The following is a 16,945-nucleotide window of genomic DNA, read 5'->3' as shown; positions in this document are numbered from 1 at the left end:
GATTATGTCCATCTCCACCCTACAGAACACTCCTATTTACCACATATTCCAATGGTAAGAGTTTATTATCGACTCATAGAAATTCCGGATTCTGATTGGCCAGAAGGTGTTGATTCATTTTCTAGAATGGCGGCTCTGACGGTAGCAGTAGCGCAGCTGCGAATCACAGGTTTATATCAATCAATGCGCTCGTTCTAATACGTTATCGTTTCTATAGTAACAGCTCATTCGTGGGGACTTGTAAACAGAAAACAAAAAATGTGTGTAGTTGATGAGATTTTTCACTGATGTAACATTCGTGGAAGGAGCCCCAGTGTCAGCGCTTTGTAACAGTAACAGTAACGGTACATATCCCGATGCAGGAAAGTCTTCGGTACGGGGTAGTTCATGCTTTGGGAACGATTGCTATAACGTAAGTGATAACGAGTGAGAACTTGTCTTGCAGATGTCTCGTAACATTAACTGTAGCTATAAACAGATAAACAGTATTTCGTGTCGTGCTTTCATGGCAGGCTGTGTCGTAGAAGCTAAAGGGATAAAACATTTCAGGACCTGCAGTTATTGGAAAATAATCACCTCCGGGGTGGTAATAGTAACTCTTCACAGCTTCATCACACCAGCCCGTTTCTAGCTGTGTCCTTGTGGGTTTCCTCTGGGTTCTCCGGTTTCCTCCTTCCTCCCACAAGCATGGAAGGTGGAGAGGCCTTACTAAAGTGCCCCTAGGTGTGAATCAGTTTGTGAAAGTGTGTGTGTGTACATGGTGATAGATTGATTACAGGTGACTCCGTATATCCATCTTACACTCCAAATGAGCTGATCGCATGTGGTTAAAGATCTAGATAATGAATAGGAGACATTTAAAACGTATTAATTAGGTAGACGGTAGGGCATACGTCCAGACACACACACACACACACACACAGTTCAAAGATCAATTATCATCTACATGCACTCAAGTGTGGGGAATCGATTGATAAATGTCGATTACAGTGGACTGGAGGAATAATAATGATGGAGGACGTGATCGATAGCTGGCACACTTCAGTGTGTACACTTCTTTCCTGTTGGCTAACGCAGGTTCTGTAATTAATGGATTCGTATACGGTACATTCCACAGAGATATCTATGCTTCTTATTGTAATAGTGAGCTATATACGGTTGAGGTCATAAGTTCACATACGGCTTGCAAGAATCTGCAAAAGGTTAACAATTCAAAATAAATAAGAGGGGATCATAAACAATTGCACCGTGTGTTTTTTTATTTAGTCCCGCCCTGAATAAACGATCTCACATAACAGATGTTTACGTATTAGTCCGTAATAACTGAACTTGCACAAACAGACCAGTTCAAAAGTTTACACACGCTCGATTATTAATACGGTGTGTCGTTACCTGGATGATCAGCGACTGTGTTTATGTTTTGTCCCGAGCTCCTTGTTTGTCCTGAGCAGTTACACCGCCCACTGTTCTTCAGAAAAATCCTGCACATTATTTGTTTTTCCGGCATCTTCTGCATACTTTAGTTCTTTTCGGCGACCGTATGACGTTCAGATCCATCTTTTCACTCTGAGGACGACCGAGGGACTCGTACACGACTATTACAAAAGGTGCAAACATTCACTGATGATCAAGAAGGCGACACGATACATTAAGAACCGGGGTGGGGGGGGTGCAAACTTGTGAACAGGATTCGTGTTATTTATCTATTTTTAATTATTAACATTGTGCAGATTCTGCAAGACGTATGTAAACTTATGACCTGAACTGTACTAATGAATATGTACTGAGTGGAGATCGACGCTTGAGGCCTTTTATATATAAACGCATGATTATCCTACTATATACACACACCGACATCTGTCTTGTCTTGTCCTCGTGAGGAGCTTCCACTGACGTAAATATCAATGCAGCTAATTAATGCTGCGCTACGCCTCAATTCCTGTAACCGAAAACCCGGACAGAAAAAATGAGGATCTGTGAAACGTCAGTTTAAACCGTCAGACATTCCTATCTTGTCCCATTAAAACATACCCAGCCTCCCCAACACACACACACGCACACACACACACACACACACACCGCTCACGCTCTGCATCTCCACAGCGCATTACTGTCACCGAAGAGAAACAAAAGCTCCAGGCATTAATGTTCGTCTTCCTGTTTTTACACACTCAATGAAATCCGCGGTAATCATGATGCAATCTGCTGTCAGGGACGTCGTACACTTGCCGAAGGAGCGTGAAATGACGCACCACACCATCATTAGAGCACAAATACTCTCCTCGTTTTAAAAAACACCGAAGCTCCTGGGAGTCTGCATGTGAGAGATGATGTGCACAGACTTTCGGTAAATGTTCACAGCCTTGTCAGGAAAGTTCTACACTACTCCAGCATCTCTGCTCCGTTGAGTCTCAGAACCAGATTCTGGTTATGCTTAGTTTTCAGATCTCAGCTCAAAAAAATACACCTGACCCATCAAAACCGTCCATCCGACACAAATCCTGCCTCTATCAGAGCGTGATCGGACGTGGACCGGAAGCGTGACGACCGTCAGAAGGAAGAACGTTTTTAAACACACGACAGATATGACGCTCGGAGCATAATCCGCACATACGGAGAGTCTAGTGCACATAATACACAGACTAGTCGAGTAATAGATTTAGTAATCGTTGCTGTGGTGGAAATAAACAGCAAGATAGACAGTAAGGAAAGCAGATGACGTCGGGGTTGGGGGGGGGGGGGTGCCACATGATAGGGGAGGATTGGGGGGGGTGCTACATGATAGGGGAGGATTGGGGGGGGGGGTGCCACATGATAGGGGAGGATTGGGGGGGGGGGTGCTACATGATAGGGGAGGATTGGGGGGGGTGCCACATGATAGGGGAGGATTGGGGGGGGGTGCCACATGATAGGGGAGGATTGGGGGGGGGCTTTAGTTACAAAAGGTTGAGAACCTCTGCTTTAATGGACCACTGTCACTTCTGTATGAAGCGTGAGTGTGCCCGTGCACGTCCTGAGCCGCGGGTCGCGTATCACTATCCGATCCCGTTTAGTCAGATTAGAGTCGGATCAGCCACTGTATGCCGGTTCAAAGACGCAGATACGGACTCACTTTCAGATGCTACTAAAGCTGGAGTTCAACATGGCTGCAAAATCTCCCAAATCCTGCTGCAGACATCACATCCGCTCATTACGGCATGAGGAGGACTCTGATGACGGACACGAGCTGCACTAAAATGAACAGTCTACAAACAGCAGCATTCTGAATCAGTTATTGCTTTCGCTAAAGGAAAAGTTGAGTAATCGAATGATACTTTTATGGATTATTGGACAAGCAGTAAAAATGAATATTCGTAGAACTCCTACGGCTAGCATGAAAGAAACGAGCTTCGGGTCAACAGTAGGAGCAGCTTGAAAGGAATGCGGATCATCACAGTATACAGGAGTAGAAGAGGAAAGACGAACAGGACGGAGCGTGTTCACAGGAGACTCGGTGTGTGCAGAAGTTAAACATCCGCATGAACATATCAACAGAGACCTCTAGTGGTCCGAGTGCGTCAGCTTCTAAAATAAAATCTGTTTAAATCTGACGGACCCCCGAGTTTGTAGTGGGTTTTTCATAATTAGGTGCTCGAACCAGGAAGGAGATTAAATCAGTACAGAAATACAGACATTCAGAAAGCACTTCTGGTTTAGGCCACGCCCACTTCTGGTTTAAGTCCAAATACAAAACTACACCACACACACAGAGCTCTCACACGCACAGCTCACACACACCTCACGCACACACACACACACCTCGCACACAGCTCTCTCACACACACAGAGCTCTCTCACACACACAGCTCACACACACACAGCTTGCACACACAGCTCACACACACCTCGCGCACACACCTCGCGCACACACACACACACCTCGCACACAGCTCTCTCACACACACACAGCTCTCTCACACACACAGCTCACACACACACACACACACAGCTTACACACACACACACAGCAAATATAGACAGGAACATGAAGTGCATCTTCTACATAAATATATGGAACAGTGTAGAGACTAGGATATCAGAGACTGGATTCCAACAACCGAACACAGGTCTTTACATGAGTGTAGTTTGACATTTGAGCCCAGAGGAGGGGTGGGATGGTGAGGGAGTGCGGCTAACAGGGCTAACCATATAGCATTACCAATTTACTCTCCAGAGACCGCACGTCATAATAACAGAAGACAACATGATGAGGCAGTTCTGTCGTGTGACTTTACAACAACCTCGACAGTCTCCACAAATTATCTACAAACCTCACGGTACGTGGAGCAGTAGTTACAGATACGGTACGTGGAGCAGTAGTTACAGATACGGTACTTGGAGCAGTAGTTACAGATACTGTACGTGGAGCAGCAGTTACAGATACGGTACTTGGAGCAGTAGTTACAGATACGGTACTTGGAGCAGTAGTTACAGATACTGTACGTGGAGCAGCAGTTACAGATACGGTACTTGGAGCAGTAGTTACAGATACGGTACTTGGAGCAGTAGTTACAGATACGGTACTTGGAGCAGTAGTTACAGATACGGTACTTGGAGCAGTAGCTACAGATACGGTACGTGGAGCAGTAGTTACAGATACGGTACTTGGAGCAGTCGTTACAGATACGCTACGTGGAGCGGTAGTTACAGATACGGTACGTGGAGCGGTAGTTACAGATACGGTACTTGGAGCAGTAGTTACAGATACGGTACGTGGAGCAGTAGTTACAGATACGGTACGTGGAGCAGTAGTTACAGATACGGTACTTGGAGCAGTAGTTACAGATACGGTACTTGGAGCAGTCGTTACAGATACGGTACTTGGAGCAGTCGTTACAGATACGGTACGTGGAGCAGTAGTTACAGATACAGTACGTGGAGCGGTAGTTACAGATACGGTACTTAGAGCAGTAGTTACAGATACGGTACTTAGAGCAGTAGTTACAGATACGGTACTTGGAGCAGTAGTTACAGATACGGTACGTGGAGCAGTAGTTACAGATACGGTACTTAGAGCAGTAGTTACAGATACGGTACTTGGAGCAGTAGTTACAGATACGGTACTTAGAGCAGTAGTTACAGATACGGTACGTGGAGCAGTAGTTACAGATACGGTACTTGGAGCAGTAGTTACAGATACGGTACGTGGAGCAGTAGTTACAGATACAGTACGTGGAGCAGTCGTTACAGATACAGTACGTGGAGCGGTAGTTACAGATACGGTACTTGGAGCAGTAGTTACAGATACGGTACTTGGAGCAGTAGTTACAGATACGGTACGTGGAGCAGTAGTTACAGATACGGTACTTGGAGCGGTAGTTACAGATACGGTACGTGGAGCAGTAGTTACAGATACGGTACTTGGAGCAGTAGTTACAGATACGGTACGTGGAGCGGTAGTTACAGATACGGTACTTGGAGCAGTAGTTACAGATACGGTACGTGGAGCAGTAGTTACAGATACGGTACTTGGAGCAGTAGTTACAGATACAGTACGTGGAGCAGTAGTTACAGATACGGTACGTGGAGCAGTAGTTACAGATACGGTACGTGGAGCAGTAGTTACAGATACGGTACTTGGAGCAGTAGTTACAGATACGGTACTTGGAGCAGTAGTTACAGATACGGTACGTGGAGCAGTAGTTACAGATACGGTACTTGGAGCAGTAGTTACAGATACGTACGTGGAGCAGTAGTTACAGATGCGGTACTTGGAGCAGTAGTTACAGATACGGTACGTGGAGCAGTAGTTACAGATGCGGTACTTGGAGCAGTAGTTACAGATACGGTACGTGGAGCAGTAGTTACAGATGCGGTACTTGGAGCAGTAGTTACAGATACGCTACGTGGAGCAGTAGTTACAGATACGGTACGTGGAGCAGTAGTTACAGATACGGTACTTGGAGCAGTCGTTACAGATACGGTACTTGGAGCAGTCGTTACAGATACGGTACGTGGAGCGGTAGTTACAGATACGGTACGTGGAGCGGTAGTTACAGATACGGTACGTGGAGCGGTAGTTACAGATACGGTACGTGGAGCGGTAGTTACAGATACGGTACTTGGAGCAGTAGTTACAGATACGGTACTTGGAGCGGTAGTTACAGATACGGTACGTGGAGCAGTAGTTACAGATACGGTACGTGGAGCAGTAGTTACAGATACGGTACTTGGAGCAGTAGTTACAGATACGGTACTTGGAGCAGTAGTTACAGATACGGTACGTGGAGCAGTCGTTACAGATACGGTACGTGGAGCAGTAGTTACAGATACGGTACTTGGAGCAGTAGTTACAGATACGTACGTGGAGCAGTAGTTACAGATGCGGTACTTGGAGCAGTAGTTACAGATACGGTACGTGGAGCAGTAGTTACAGATGCGGTACTTGGAGCAGTAGTTACAGATACGGTACGTGGAGCAGTAGTTACAGATGCGGTACTTGGAGCAGTAGTTACAGATACGGTACGTGGAGCGGTAGTTACAGATACGGTACGTGGAGCGGTAGTTACAGATACGGTACGTGGAGCAGTAGTTACAGATACGGTACGTGGAGCAGTAGTTACAGATACGGTACGTGGAGCAGTAGTTACAGATGCGGTACTTGGAGCAGTAGTTACAGATACGCTACGTGGAGCAGTAGTTACAGATACAGTACGTGGAGCAGTCGTTACAGATACGGTACTTAGAGCAGTCGTTACAGATACGGTACGTGGAGCGGTAGTTACAGATACAGTACGTGGAGCGGTAGTTACAGATACGGTACGTGGAGCAGTAGTTACAGATACGGTACTTGGAGCGGTCGTTACAGATACGGTACTTGGAGCGGTCGTTACAGATACGGTACGTGGAGCGGTAGTTACAGATACGGTACGTGGAGCGGTAGTTACAGATACGGTACGTGGAGCGGTAGTTACAGATACGGTACGTGGAGCGGTAGTTACAGATACGGTACTTGGAGCGGTAGTTACAGATACGGTACTTGGAGCGGTAGTTACAGATACGGTACGTGGAGCGGTAGTTACAGATACGGTACTTGGAGCGGTAGTTACAGATACGGTACGTGGAGCGGTAGTTACAGATACGGTACGTGGAGCAGTAGTTACAGATACGGTACTTGGAGCAGTAGTTACAGATACGGTACTTGGAGCAGTAGTTACAGATACGGTACGTGGAGCAGTAGTTACAGATACGGTACTTGGAGCAGTAGTTACAGATACGGTACGTGGAGCAGTCGTTACAGATACGGTACTTGGAGCAGTAGTTACAGATACGGTACTTGGAGCAGTAGTTACAGATACGGTACGTGGAGCAGTAGTTACAGATACGGTACGTGGAGCAGTAGTTACAGATACGGTACGTGGAGCAGTAGTTACAGATACGGTACTTGGAGCAGTCGTTACAGATACGGTACTTGGAGCAGTCGTTACAGATACGCTACGTGGAGCAGTAGTTACAGATACGGTACTTGGAGCAGTAGTTACAGATGCGGTACTTGGAGCAGTAGTTACAGATACGGTACTTGGAGCAGTAGTTACAGATACGGTACTTGGAGCAGTAGTTACAGATACGGTACTTGGAGCAGTAGTTACAGATACGGTACGTGGAGCGGTAGTTACAGATACGGTACGTGGAGCGGTAGTTACAGATACGGTACGTGGAGCAGTACTTACAGATACAGTACGTGGAGCGGTAGTTACAGATACGGTACGTGGAGCAGTAGTTACAGATACGGTACGTGGAGCGGTAGTTACAGATACGGTACGTGGAGCAGTAGTTACAGATGCGGTACGTGGAGCGGTAGTTACAGATACGGTACGTGGAGCAGTAGTTACAGATACGGTACGTGGAGCGGTAGTTACAGATACGGTACTTGGAGCAGTAGTTACAGATACGTACGTGGAGCAGTAGTTACAGATACGGTACTCGGAGCAGTAGTTACAGATACGGTACTCGGAGCAGTAGTTACAGATACGGTACGTGGAGCAGTACTTACAGATACAGTACGTGGAGCGGTAGTTACAGATACGGTACGTGGAGCAGTAGTTACAGATACGGTACGTGGAGCGGTAGTTACAGATACGGTACGTGGAGCAGTAGTTACAGATACGGTACGTGGAGCAGTAGTTACAGATACGGTACTTGGAGCAGTAGTTACAGATGCGGTACTTGGAGCAGTAGTTACAGATACGGTACTTGGAGCAGTAGTTACAGATACGGTACTTGGAGCGGTAGTTACAGATACGGTACGTGGAGCGGTAGTTACAGATACGGTACGTGGAGCGGTAGTTACAGATACGGTACGTGGAGCGGTAGTTACAGATACGGTACTTGGAGCAGTAGTTACAGATACGGTACGTGGAGCAGTAGTTACAGATACGGTACGTGGAGCAGTAGTTACAGATACGGTACGTGGAGCGGTAGTTACAGATACGGTACTTGGAGCAGTAGTTACAGATACGGTACGTGGAGCAGTAGTTACAGATACGCTACGTGGAGCAGTAGTTACAGATACGGTACGTGGAGCGGTAGTTACAGATACGGTACTTGGAGCAGTAGTTACAGATACGGTACGTGGAGCAGTCGTTACAGATACGGTACGTGGAGCGGTAGTTACAGATACGGTACTTGGAGCAGTAGTTACAGATGCGGTACGTGGAGCGGTAGTTACAGATACGGTATGTGGAGCGGTAGTTACAGATACGGTACTTGGAGCAGTAGTTACAGATACGGTACTTGGAGCAGTCATTACAGATACGGTACTTGGAGCAGTAGTTACAGATACGGTACTTGGAGCAGTAGTTACAGGTGCAGACCGTGGAGCAGTAGTTACAGATACGGTACGTGGAGCAGTAGTTACAGATACGGTACTTGGAGCAGTAGTTACAGATACGGTACTTGGAGCAGTCATTACAGATACGGTACTTGGAGCAGTAGTTACAGATACGGTACTTGGAGCAGTAGTTACAGATACGGTACTTGGAGCAGTAGTTACAGATACGGTACTTGGAGCAGTCATTACAGATACGGTACTTGGAGCAGTAGTTACAGATACAGTACTTGGAGCAGTAGTTACAGGTGCAGACCGTGGAGCAGTAGTTACAGATACGGTACGTGGAGCAGTAGTTACAGATACGGTACTTGGAGCAGTAGTTACAGATACGGTACTTGGAGCAGTCATTACAGATACGGTACTTGGAGCAGTAGTTACAGATACGGTACTTGGAGCAGTAGTTACAGATACGGTACTTGGAGCAGTAGTTACAGATACGGTACTTGGAGCAGTAGTTACAGATACGGTACGTGGAGCAGTCGTTACAGATACGGTACTTGGAGCAGTCGTTACAGATACGGTACGTGGAGCAGTCGTTACAGATACGGTACTTGGAGCAGTCGTTACAGATACGGTACTTGGAGCAGTAGTTACAGATGCGGTACTTGGAGCAGTAGTTACAGATACGGTGCGTGGAGCAGTAGTTACAGATACGGTACTTGGAGCAGTAGTTACAGATACGGTACTTGGAGCAGTAGTTACAGATACGGTACTTGGAGCAGTAGTTACAGGTGCAGACCGTGGAGCAGTAGTTATACAACTCCTGGTAAAAATTTATGGAATCTCCACACTTCGAGGATATTCAGGATGTACTTGACCGAAAACTGAAACCGAGTTTCTTTTGTAAAAGTTTCTTTTGTAAAATTGTCTTAATATCAGACTTTTTAATTCATTTCAATTAATTTAATGAACTGAAAAACTACAAACCAATAAAATGATCTATTGAAATTAACACCAAAACAAAAACAGCATTAAATATATTATTCTTCATTCAGTTCTGTAACAATCAAATTTAACAGATTTTTTTTTTCCATCCGGTTATCCAAATATATAATAAACTGTCACGATATGCAAAACAGCAGTGACGTAATGCACTAGACCGCTGTTCTGTTTATGTGAACGTATTTCCACATGATTTAAAGATTATTGTGCAAAAGCGCAGCAATAGAACTAAACCCAACCTCAAACTGTAAACAACAGACGTAGCCTCACGTCAAGAACAAAGTTTCAACGTAGCAAATTGGACTGCGTACTATTTAAGCAAAAGCGGCGGGTTTCTCTCCGAGAACAAAAGTTGCTCGGTTTTCTGGCAGGAGAGACGGTTCCTCTTCTCATCAACAACTTGAGATGCTGTACTGAATACGCATCTCTTCAGCAGTTCCTTAATAACCTCCGATAAAGTCGTTAGATTCGCTTGAGGTCAGTTTTATGAAGCCAGAATGTTCTGCTATTAAACAAAAATACTTTTGCGTCATATCTGTGATTTGTTTATTTGCCCAGAAGTAAAAAAGCCAGGTGAACATCCTCTAAGTGTGGTGAGTCCAGGGGTTGTTCATGCAGTATTTGGAGCACAGGCACTTTGTAACACAGACATTCAGCTTCCACAAGAACACAGCATTACGAATCAGCATCCATCGGTGTGCACAGTGCATACACACTCCATAATACACTCACCTTCCCTCCTGTGGAGCTTCTCCTCCTGTATGGGTTTGCTACTCCAGCTGTTTGGTTCATATTCACATCTGGTTCAGACCTGCAACCACACACACACACCAGAACATCAGAGCACTGAACCTACATCACGTCATATACACTGTAAGAAGTAAATCAGCATCTTAACCTTTATAGCTTTTCCTTATAAAGCCAGTCAGATAAGAAGCAGAAGGAAATCCTCACCTGCTCCTGAATCCGCTCTTCTCTCTAAAACTCTAACACACTTCTGTTCATGCTCAGGTTTAAAAGCACAAACACAGGGGAAAAAGCAGTTCTTTATCCAGCTGTGTGTGAGTTCATGTAAATAAAGCTTTAAATCCATAAGAAATTCTGCACTGAACATTGCACCTTTCTTTATCTTCCTATATTCCTAGTTTCACACACACTCACACACACACGGAAAGGAGTGTGAAGGAACGTGTGTGTGTGTGTGTGTGTGTGTGATCCTGAAGCAGCTGTGAATCAGTGAGTAAAGTGGAGATTAAACACTGGGGGAATTCTCCCCGCATTGTGGAAAGCCAAAGAGGCCACAAACGCCTCAAAAAGAAGTGTCTGGCTCAAAAACACAAAAATAACGCAGTAAGAAGGTAGAAATTTCCTACACTCACGTTTCACTGGCCAAAAAGCACATGTCTAAGAATGTTCTCTGCAGTTAAATGTTTTGTTAAATGTGTTTTATCCTCTGTTCCTTCGCCAAGCTTTAAAACAAGTCTCTGCTTACAATAAAAAAAAAATCCATCTTCATTTACCTTTAGTAAGAACTTTATCCTGGTCATGGTGGATCCAGAGCGAATCCCAGGAACACACTGGGTGTGAGACACGGACACATCCTGAATGGGATGCCAGTCCATCTAATATGGGGTTGGAATTGTTTTATAATTATTAATAAATCGATTACGATCCACAAATAATAGCGAGATCAAATGAGATTTGCAAAGACATTTTTTACAAATGTGTTTTTTATGTCACAAACACAGCTCTGCCTGGCATTCATTTGTGCATCGCTTCCTGTGCATTTGTGGATCATCAAGCGTGCACACAAATCCACAAATAGGTGGACTCCGCCTACCGTCTACTCAAGCCAATCAGATAACGGATACATCGCACGTTCTCACTCCGAGCAACCAGGTTTTGTTTAACAATCAGCGCAGGAATGAAGCCATACTGTACCAAACTCGCGTATATCATCCAACAGCATCAATGTAACAATGTCTAAAAGAAAACCAGCAACGTTATGGGCCATAAATGCACTGTTATTATAGATGAGTGGTCTGATGGATTAGTAATGATTGATTCACTGATTCAGTAAGGATTCGCAGGACTGATTCAAACCAGTAACCCCTAAAGTTCATGAGTCTTTTAGAACGATTCGTTTAGAGAATGTAAAGATGTGTCTTTAACCTGAGAATTGGATGGTTTTGACATGCAGCCTGCGAGGACAACACTTTCTTGCCGATACACTTTAATCTCACCACAATCAATTTACTGTAAAAACTCGGGCTTTGCCGTGGATTCAGTAGCCATGCAGGAAACACTGGTGAAAACATAAATATTCTCTGAAAATAAAGAATTTATGACACATAAGAGAGCTTGTTTTCTTTGAGTTGTTTTTACAAGGATGCTGTTAGATGGATAGATCTCCAGTCATCATTCCTCCTGATCGGCCATGGTGGAGAGCCTTAATAGTATGCAGGTTCGGTGCAGTATGACTCTGTTCCCGCCCTCATTCAGAAGGACATTCAGAAAGAAAGAAAGAAAGAAAGAAAGAAAGAAAGAAAGAAAGAAAGAAAGAAAGAAAGAAAGAAGAAAGGGTGGAAGGAAGGAAGGAAGGAAGGAAGGAAGGAAGGAAGGAAGGAAGGAAGGCATTTGGAAAGAAAGAAAGAAAGAAAGAAAGAAAGAAAGAAAGAAAGAAAGAAAGAAAGAAAGAAAGAAAGAAAGAAAGAAGAAAGGGTGGAAGGAAGGAAGGAAGGAAGGAAGGAAGGAAGGAAGGAAGGAAGGCATTTGGAAAGAAAGAAAGAAAGAAAGAAAGAAAGAAAGAAAGAAAGAAAGAAAGAAAGAAAGAAAGAAAGAAAGAACAGAAGGAAGGAAAGAAAGAGTTTTTCTGTCTAAAACCTTTTTTCCACAGATATACTATATTATTGTTTTTCTTAACAAAGTCTATACTTTGATTCTGTATATTTAAAAAGAAACATCTTTCTAACGTCACTACATTTCTCTACAATCATATTTTTGTAAGTCATAAGGTGACTTTGTTTTAACATCAAACCTGAAACACTGTCATTTTACAGCTTCGTATGTACATTATTGAAACTCTGAAACAATTAGAAAGTATTTTTTTAACAATGGCCAAATGCAGAGAGAAACTTATTATTCTGTCAGCTTAAAGGGACAGTGCACCCAAAAATCATCTACTCACCCAAAACTGTAAGATTTTCTTTCTTCTGCGGAGCATAAAAGAAGATATTTTGAGAAATGTCTCAGTGTTTTGTTTAGTTTTTTTTATCTGTCCATACAATAAAAGTCAATGGGCACCAAAACTGACCAAAAATATCTTCCTTTGTGTTCCGCAGAAGAAAGCAATGCGTACGGATTTGGGCCGACATTTGGGTGAGTGAAAGATGGGAGAATTTTCATTTTTGGGTGAACTATCCCTTTAAATACTGCTTGGTTTTGAAAGGTTCTATTTGTCTAAGCAATCTCTTCATCTTAATTAACGAGTGTTCTTTTTCTCGATGTATTCTCTAAGATCTAAAACTACAAGACATTTCATGTTTTAAAATCTGAAGCTGCTCCTGAATAAGATGTTTTACCTTCGAATCTGAGTGTAAATCATTCACCAATATTACAATACATTATAATATCATTCGTCCTACATTCGTCCTGGTGTGTAGTGGGTTTGATTCGTACTGGGTTAGGTGTTTGACTATTCCAGGTGAGCACTGGGAGGCAGCAGGGTGTTGAGTAATTTAACTGCCTCAGGGAAGAAACTGGAGTCTGGTGGTGGTGGTGGTAGCACAGATGCTCTGGTATCTTCTGCCAGATGGCAGGGTGAGTGGAGCAGGAGAACTGGGAGGCGTCATCTGCAATGCCGGAGGCTGTTGGATGAATAGTTTATCTGTGAGGTTGGAGATTGACCCCTTTTTTAAAAAAACATTACACTAAAAACCATGCAAAAAAATTGTTTTTAAATGAACACCACAGGACGATAAGGAGATGAAGAGTGTATATATATATATATATATATATATATATATATATATATATATATATATATATATATATATATATATATATATATATCACATTGTTTACTATAAACTCAGTCAGTTCAAGCATGCCTATGATCAGTTCTGTGAGCAGTCTTGTACAGAAATAACACAGTCGATGAAATATATATATTTTGAAAGCCTGTATAGATTCAGGTGAGTGTTTGTGTTTCTGAGAGAGAGAGAGAGAGAGAGAGAGAGAGAGAGAGAGAGAGAGAGAGAGAGATTGTTGTTGTATAGTAAACAGATTAAACGACACATCATCTTATATTTTTCTCTCCATCACTATAAAGCTCCCGCTGACAGAAAAAGGAAATCTCATATAGAAAGCTCTTCCTCCTGCATTACAGAGCAGATGTTGGAGAATTTCCCTTCACAGTCCAGTGTGTGTGTGTGTGTGTGTGTGTGTGTGTGTGTGTGTGTGTGTGCCATGCTGATTTATACAGCAGAGAGCTGGAAAATCTCCAGGCTTCATATGAACAGTAAAGTGACCTTCAGTAGATCTCTTTTATTGCACTCCCAGTAGCAGTAAGAGCTTTTCACAGAGAGAATGAAATCTAGATGAATATCTACAGTAGTGTTCGATAATGTCGAATGATAAAGACCTACAGAAATGTTCTTAAGCGTTGACAAATTAGCTCTCTGGGCAGGAACATAATAAAGAGTATATATATATATATATATATATATATATATATATATATATATATATATATATATATATATATATATATATATATATACACTGTACATTACCACTTTACACATCCATTACTAGTGTTTAACATATTTTTGATTGGTAATGAGCTATTTACATTATAAGCGAGGAATAAGTCGTTTACTAATTAAAATTTGATTTTAAATAAGCCTTTCCTCTTTCCCCCTCTTTAAGGCAAAAAGACAAAAATCGAGGATTGTCGTGACGATGTGGGAAAATTTACAGTTAGAGATTTACCTGCACTCCAGCGCTGACACTGGAGACTCCTCCCATAGCTGTTAAATTAACATCAGTCCACCCGCTACACAAGACCGCGTGTACATTGTTACTATAGAAACAATAACGTATTAATATCACCCTGCGATTTGTAGCTGCACTAATGTCAGAGCTGCTGTTATAGAAACAAAAACAAATTTCAACAGCACTGTAGTATAATATTTATATCAAATGTATTTGAGACTGACGGCGCACGGTGGCTTAGTGGGTAGCACGTTCGCCTCACACCTCCAGGGTCGAGGTAAGCTGATTGGTGTGTCTAAAGTGTCCGTAGTGTATGAATGGGTGTGTGAGTGTGTATGTGATTGTGCCCTGCGATGAATTGGCACCCTGTCCAGGATGTACCCCGCCTCGTACCCCATGCTCCCTGGGATTGGCTCCAGGTTCCCCCGTGACCCTGAAAAGGATAAAGCGGTATAGAAGATGGACGGATGGATGGTATTTGAGACTTTATTAGAGAACTGAGCATTACTTACCAGCAAAAACGATGAATCACTTGCTTATAAGTGGTTTATTCTCAAACCTTAAATTAAAATGTTAGCATTAGTTTCCGACTCAAGATGAGAGACCAATAAGTGTAACTACATCTCATTGGTTCTTATTATATGTATTGTTTTTCTTTACTGAAAAGTCCTGTTTATTCAACAGTCCTATAATAACTGTAATGTGATTGTGTTCGCTATCAGAACTAATATATAAGCCAGCAATACTACAGTATATAATGCAATACTGAGCATCCATAAATATTACAAATAACAACTGTAATCTTTTGATGCACCATCTTTAAATTAAATTACATCATTCGGGGGTTTATTTGTTATTTCAGAGCTGAGTTTTATTGCTTTCTGTTTCATGAAATAGTCACAACGTATAGTGTTCTATTCCGGATCTGGTAATTATTTATTATACACATCCCCCTGTACACTGCTCTTTCAATAATAATAATAAAAGTATATCTTTCATATAGCGCCTTTAAAAAGGACTCCCATGGCTCTTTATATGGGAAAGGACAACAGAAACAGAAGTGCACAGCATAAAACAAAGTATTTAAACATGCATCAGCAATTCAAAATGATAACAACAGCAATAATAATAATGAAATAGTTAAGTAAATAAATAAATAAACTTCATCAAGTAAAAGCTGTTCTAAAGAAATACGTTTTGAGGGAACATTTAAATCATCTAAAAGACTGGGCTTCTCTAGGTTTTGCATTTTAAAACATCCTCTCTCAATCTTTCAGTAACATCACATGTGAATGTCTTTAGAGGTCAAACTAAACCGAAAAAAAAAAAATGAAGATTCTAGAAATTAAATTCTAGATTTACAAATGTTTTGCTGTTTACCTTCGTACTCGTGGGTATGTTGATAAATGCAAATCGGCTGTGAATTACCAGGCGCCTTTACAGCACAGATGATCTATATTTAGCCACGCCCACAAAACTCCATTAACCGCAAAGCTCTCAGACCTGAAAACGGCAAAACAACAAAACGGCGACTTAAAAGAGAGGTGAAAGTGCGCCTCCTAAACACGGTGTGTGTTAAACCTTCCAGTAATGCAGCTCAGCCACCGCAGCGTATCAGCCACCTGCTGTTTCCATCCAAGTTACGAATTTATCGTATGCGAAAAATATGCCGATATAATATAAAGCACCGTCAAAGCAAATAAAACACTGTTTCCCTCCCGTGTGTTCAAGAGGACAAAATCGTCACTTGCGGGGAAACCGTAGCGTCTCGCTCTCTGCACTTTTTTTTTTCACTTTCCATGCTCACTGAGGACTTTATTCAGTGTTTCCATCGTAGTTTCTTCGCACGCCTTCTTATCGAATAAAAAATACATAAGCCTCAGTTGACTCACGTGCGGTTTTTACGCGCGTTTTGGAGATTTTATTCGCATCTGGCGTTTCCATCCGGCGTATTGCGAAATTCGCATAAAAATACACGGATGTAAACATAGCTATGGACAGACACCGACTCTTACTCATTTTATAGGGTGCCATTACTTTTGTCCGACAGTGATCGAACAGCTAATCCTGTGTGTTTTCGTTTGTGGATTTTTCTGAAATCGCTTTCTGTAATATGAAGTCATGGATAGGAAATAAATT

The 16,945-nt window shown here is 42.7% G+C and overlaps 1 protein-coding gene across 1 annotated transcript in view; it reads right to left on the bottom strand.

Moving 5' to 3' along the window:
• dpp6a (dipeptidyl-peptidase 6a) overlaps positions 1-11,032 on the bottom strand; it is a 106,661-nt gene extending 95,629 nt beyond the window's left edge. Inside the window, exons 1-2 of the mRNA XM_053684253.1 lie at positions 10,766-11,032; positions 10,544-10,622 (exon numbers count right to left, since the gene is read on the bottom strand). Coding sequence (XP_053540228.1) covers positions 10,544-10,603 — 60 coding nt within the window. The 5' untranslated portion in view covers positions 10,604-10,622; positions 10,766-11,032. The remainder of the gene's footprint in view (positions 1-10,543; positions 10,623-10,765) is intronic.
• Between the last annotated feature and the right edge of the window lie 5,913 nt (positions 11,033-16,945).

The sequence above is a fragment of the Ictalurus punctatus genome, chromosome 1 (assembly GCF_001660625.3).
Source record: "Ictalurus punctatus breed USDA103 chromosome 1, Coco_2.0, whole genome shotgun sequence".
In the NCBI taxonomy this organism is placed as follows: Eukaryota; Metazoa; Chordata; class Actinopteri; order Siluriformes; family Ictaluridae; genus Ictalurus; species Ictalurus punctatus.
The sequence above is the reverse complement of the archived record's forward strand: the minus strand, read 5'-3'. Positions and strand labels throughout refer to the sequence as shown.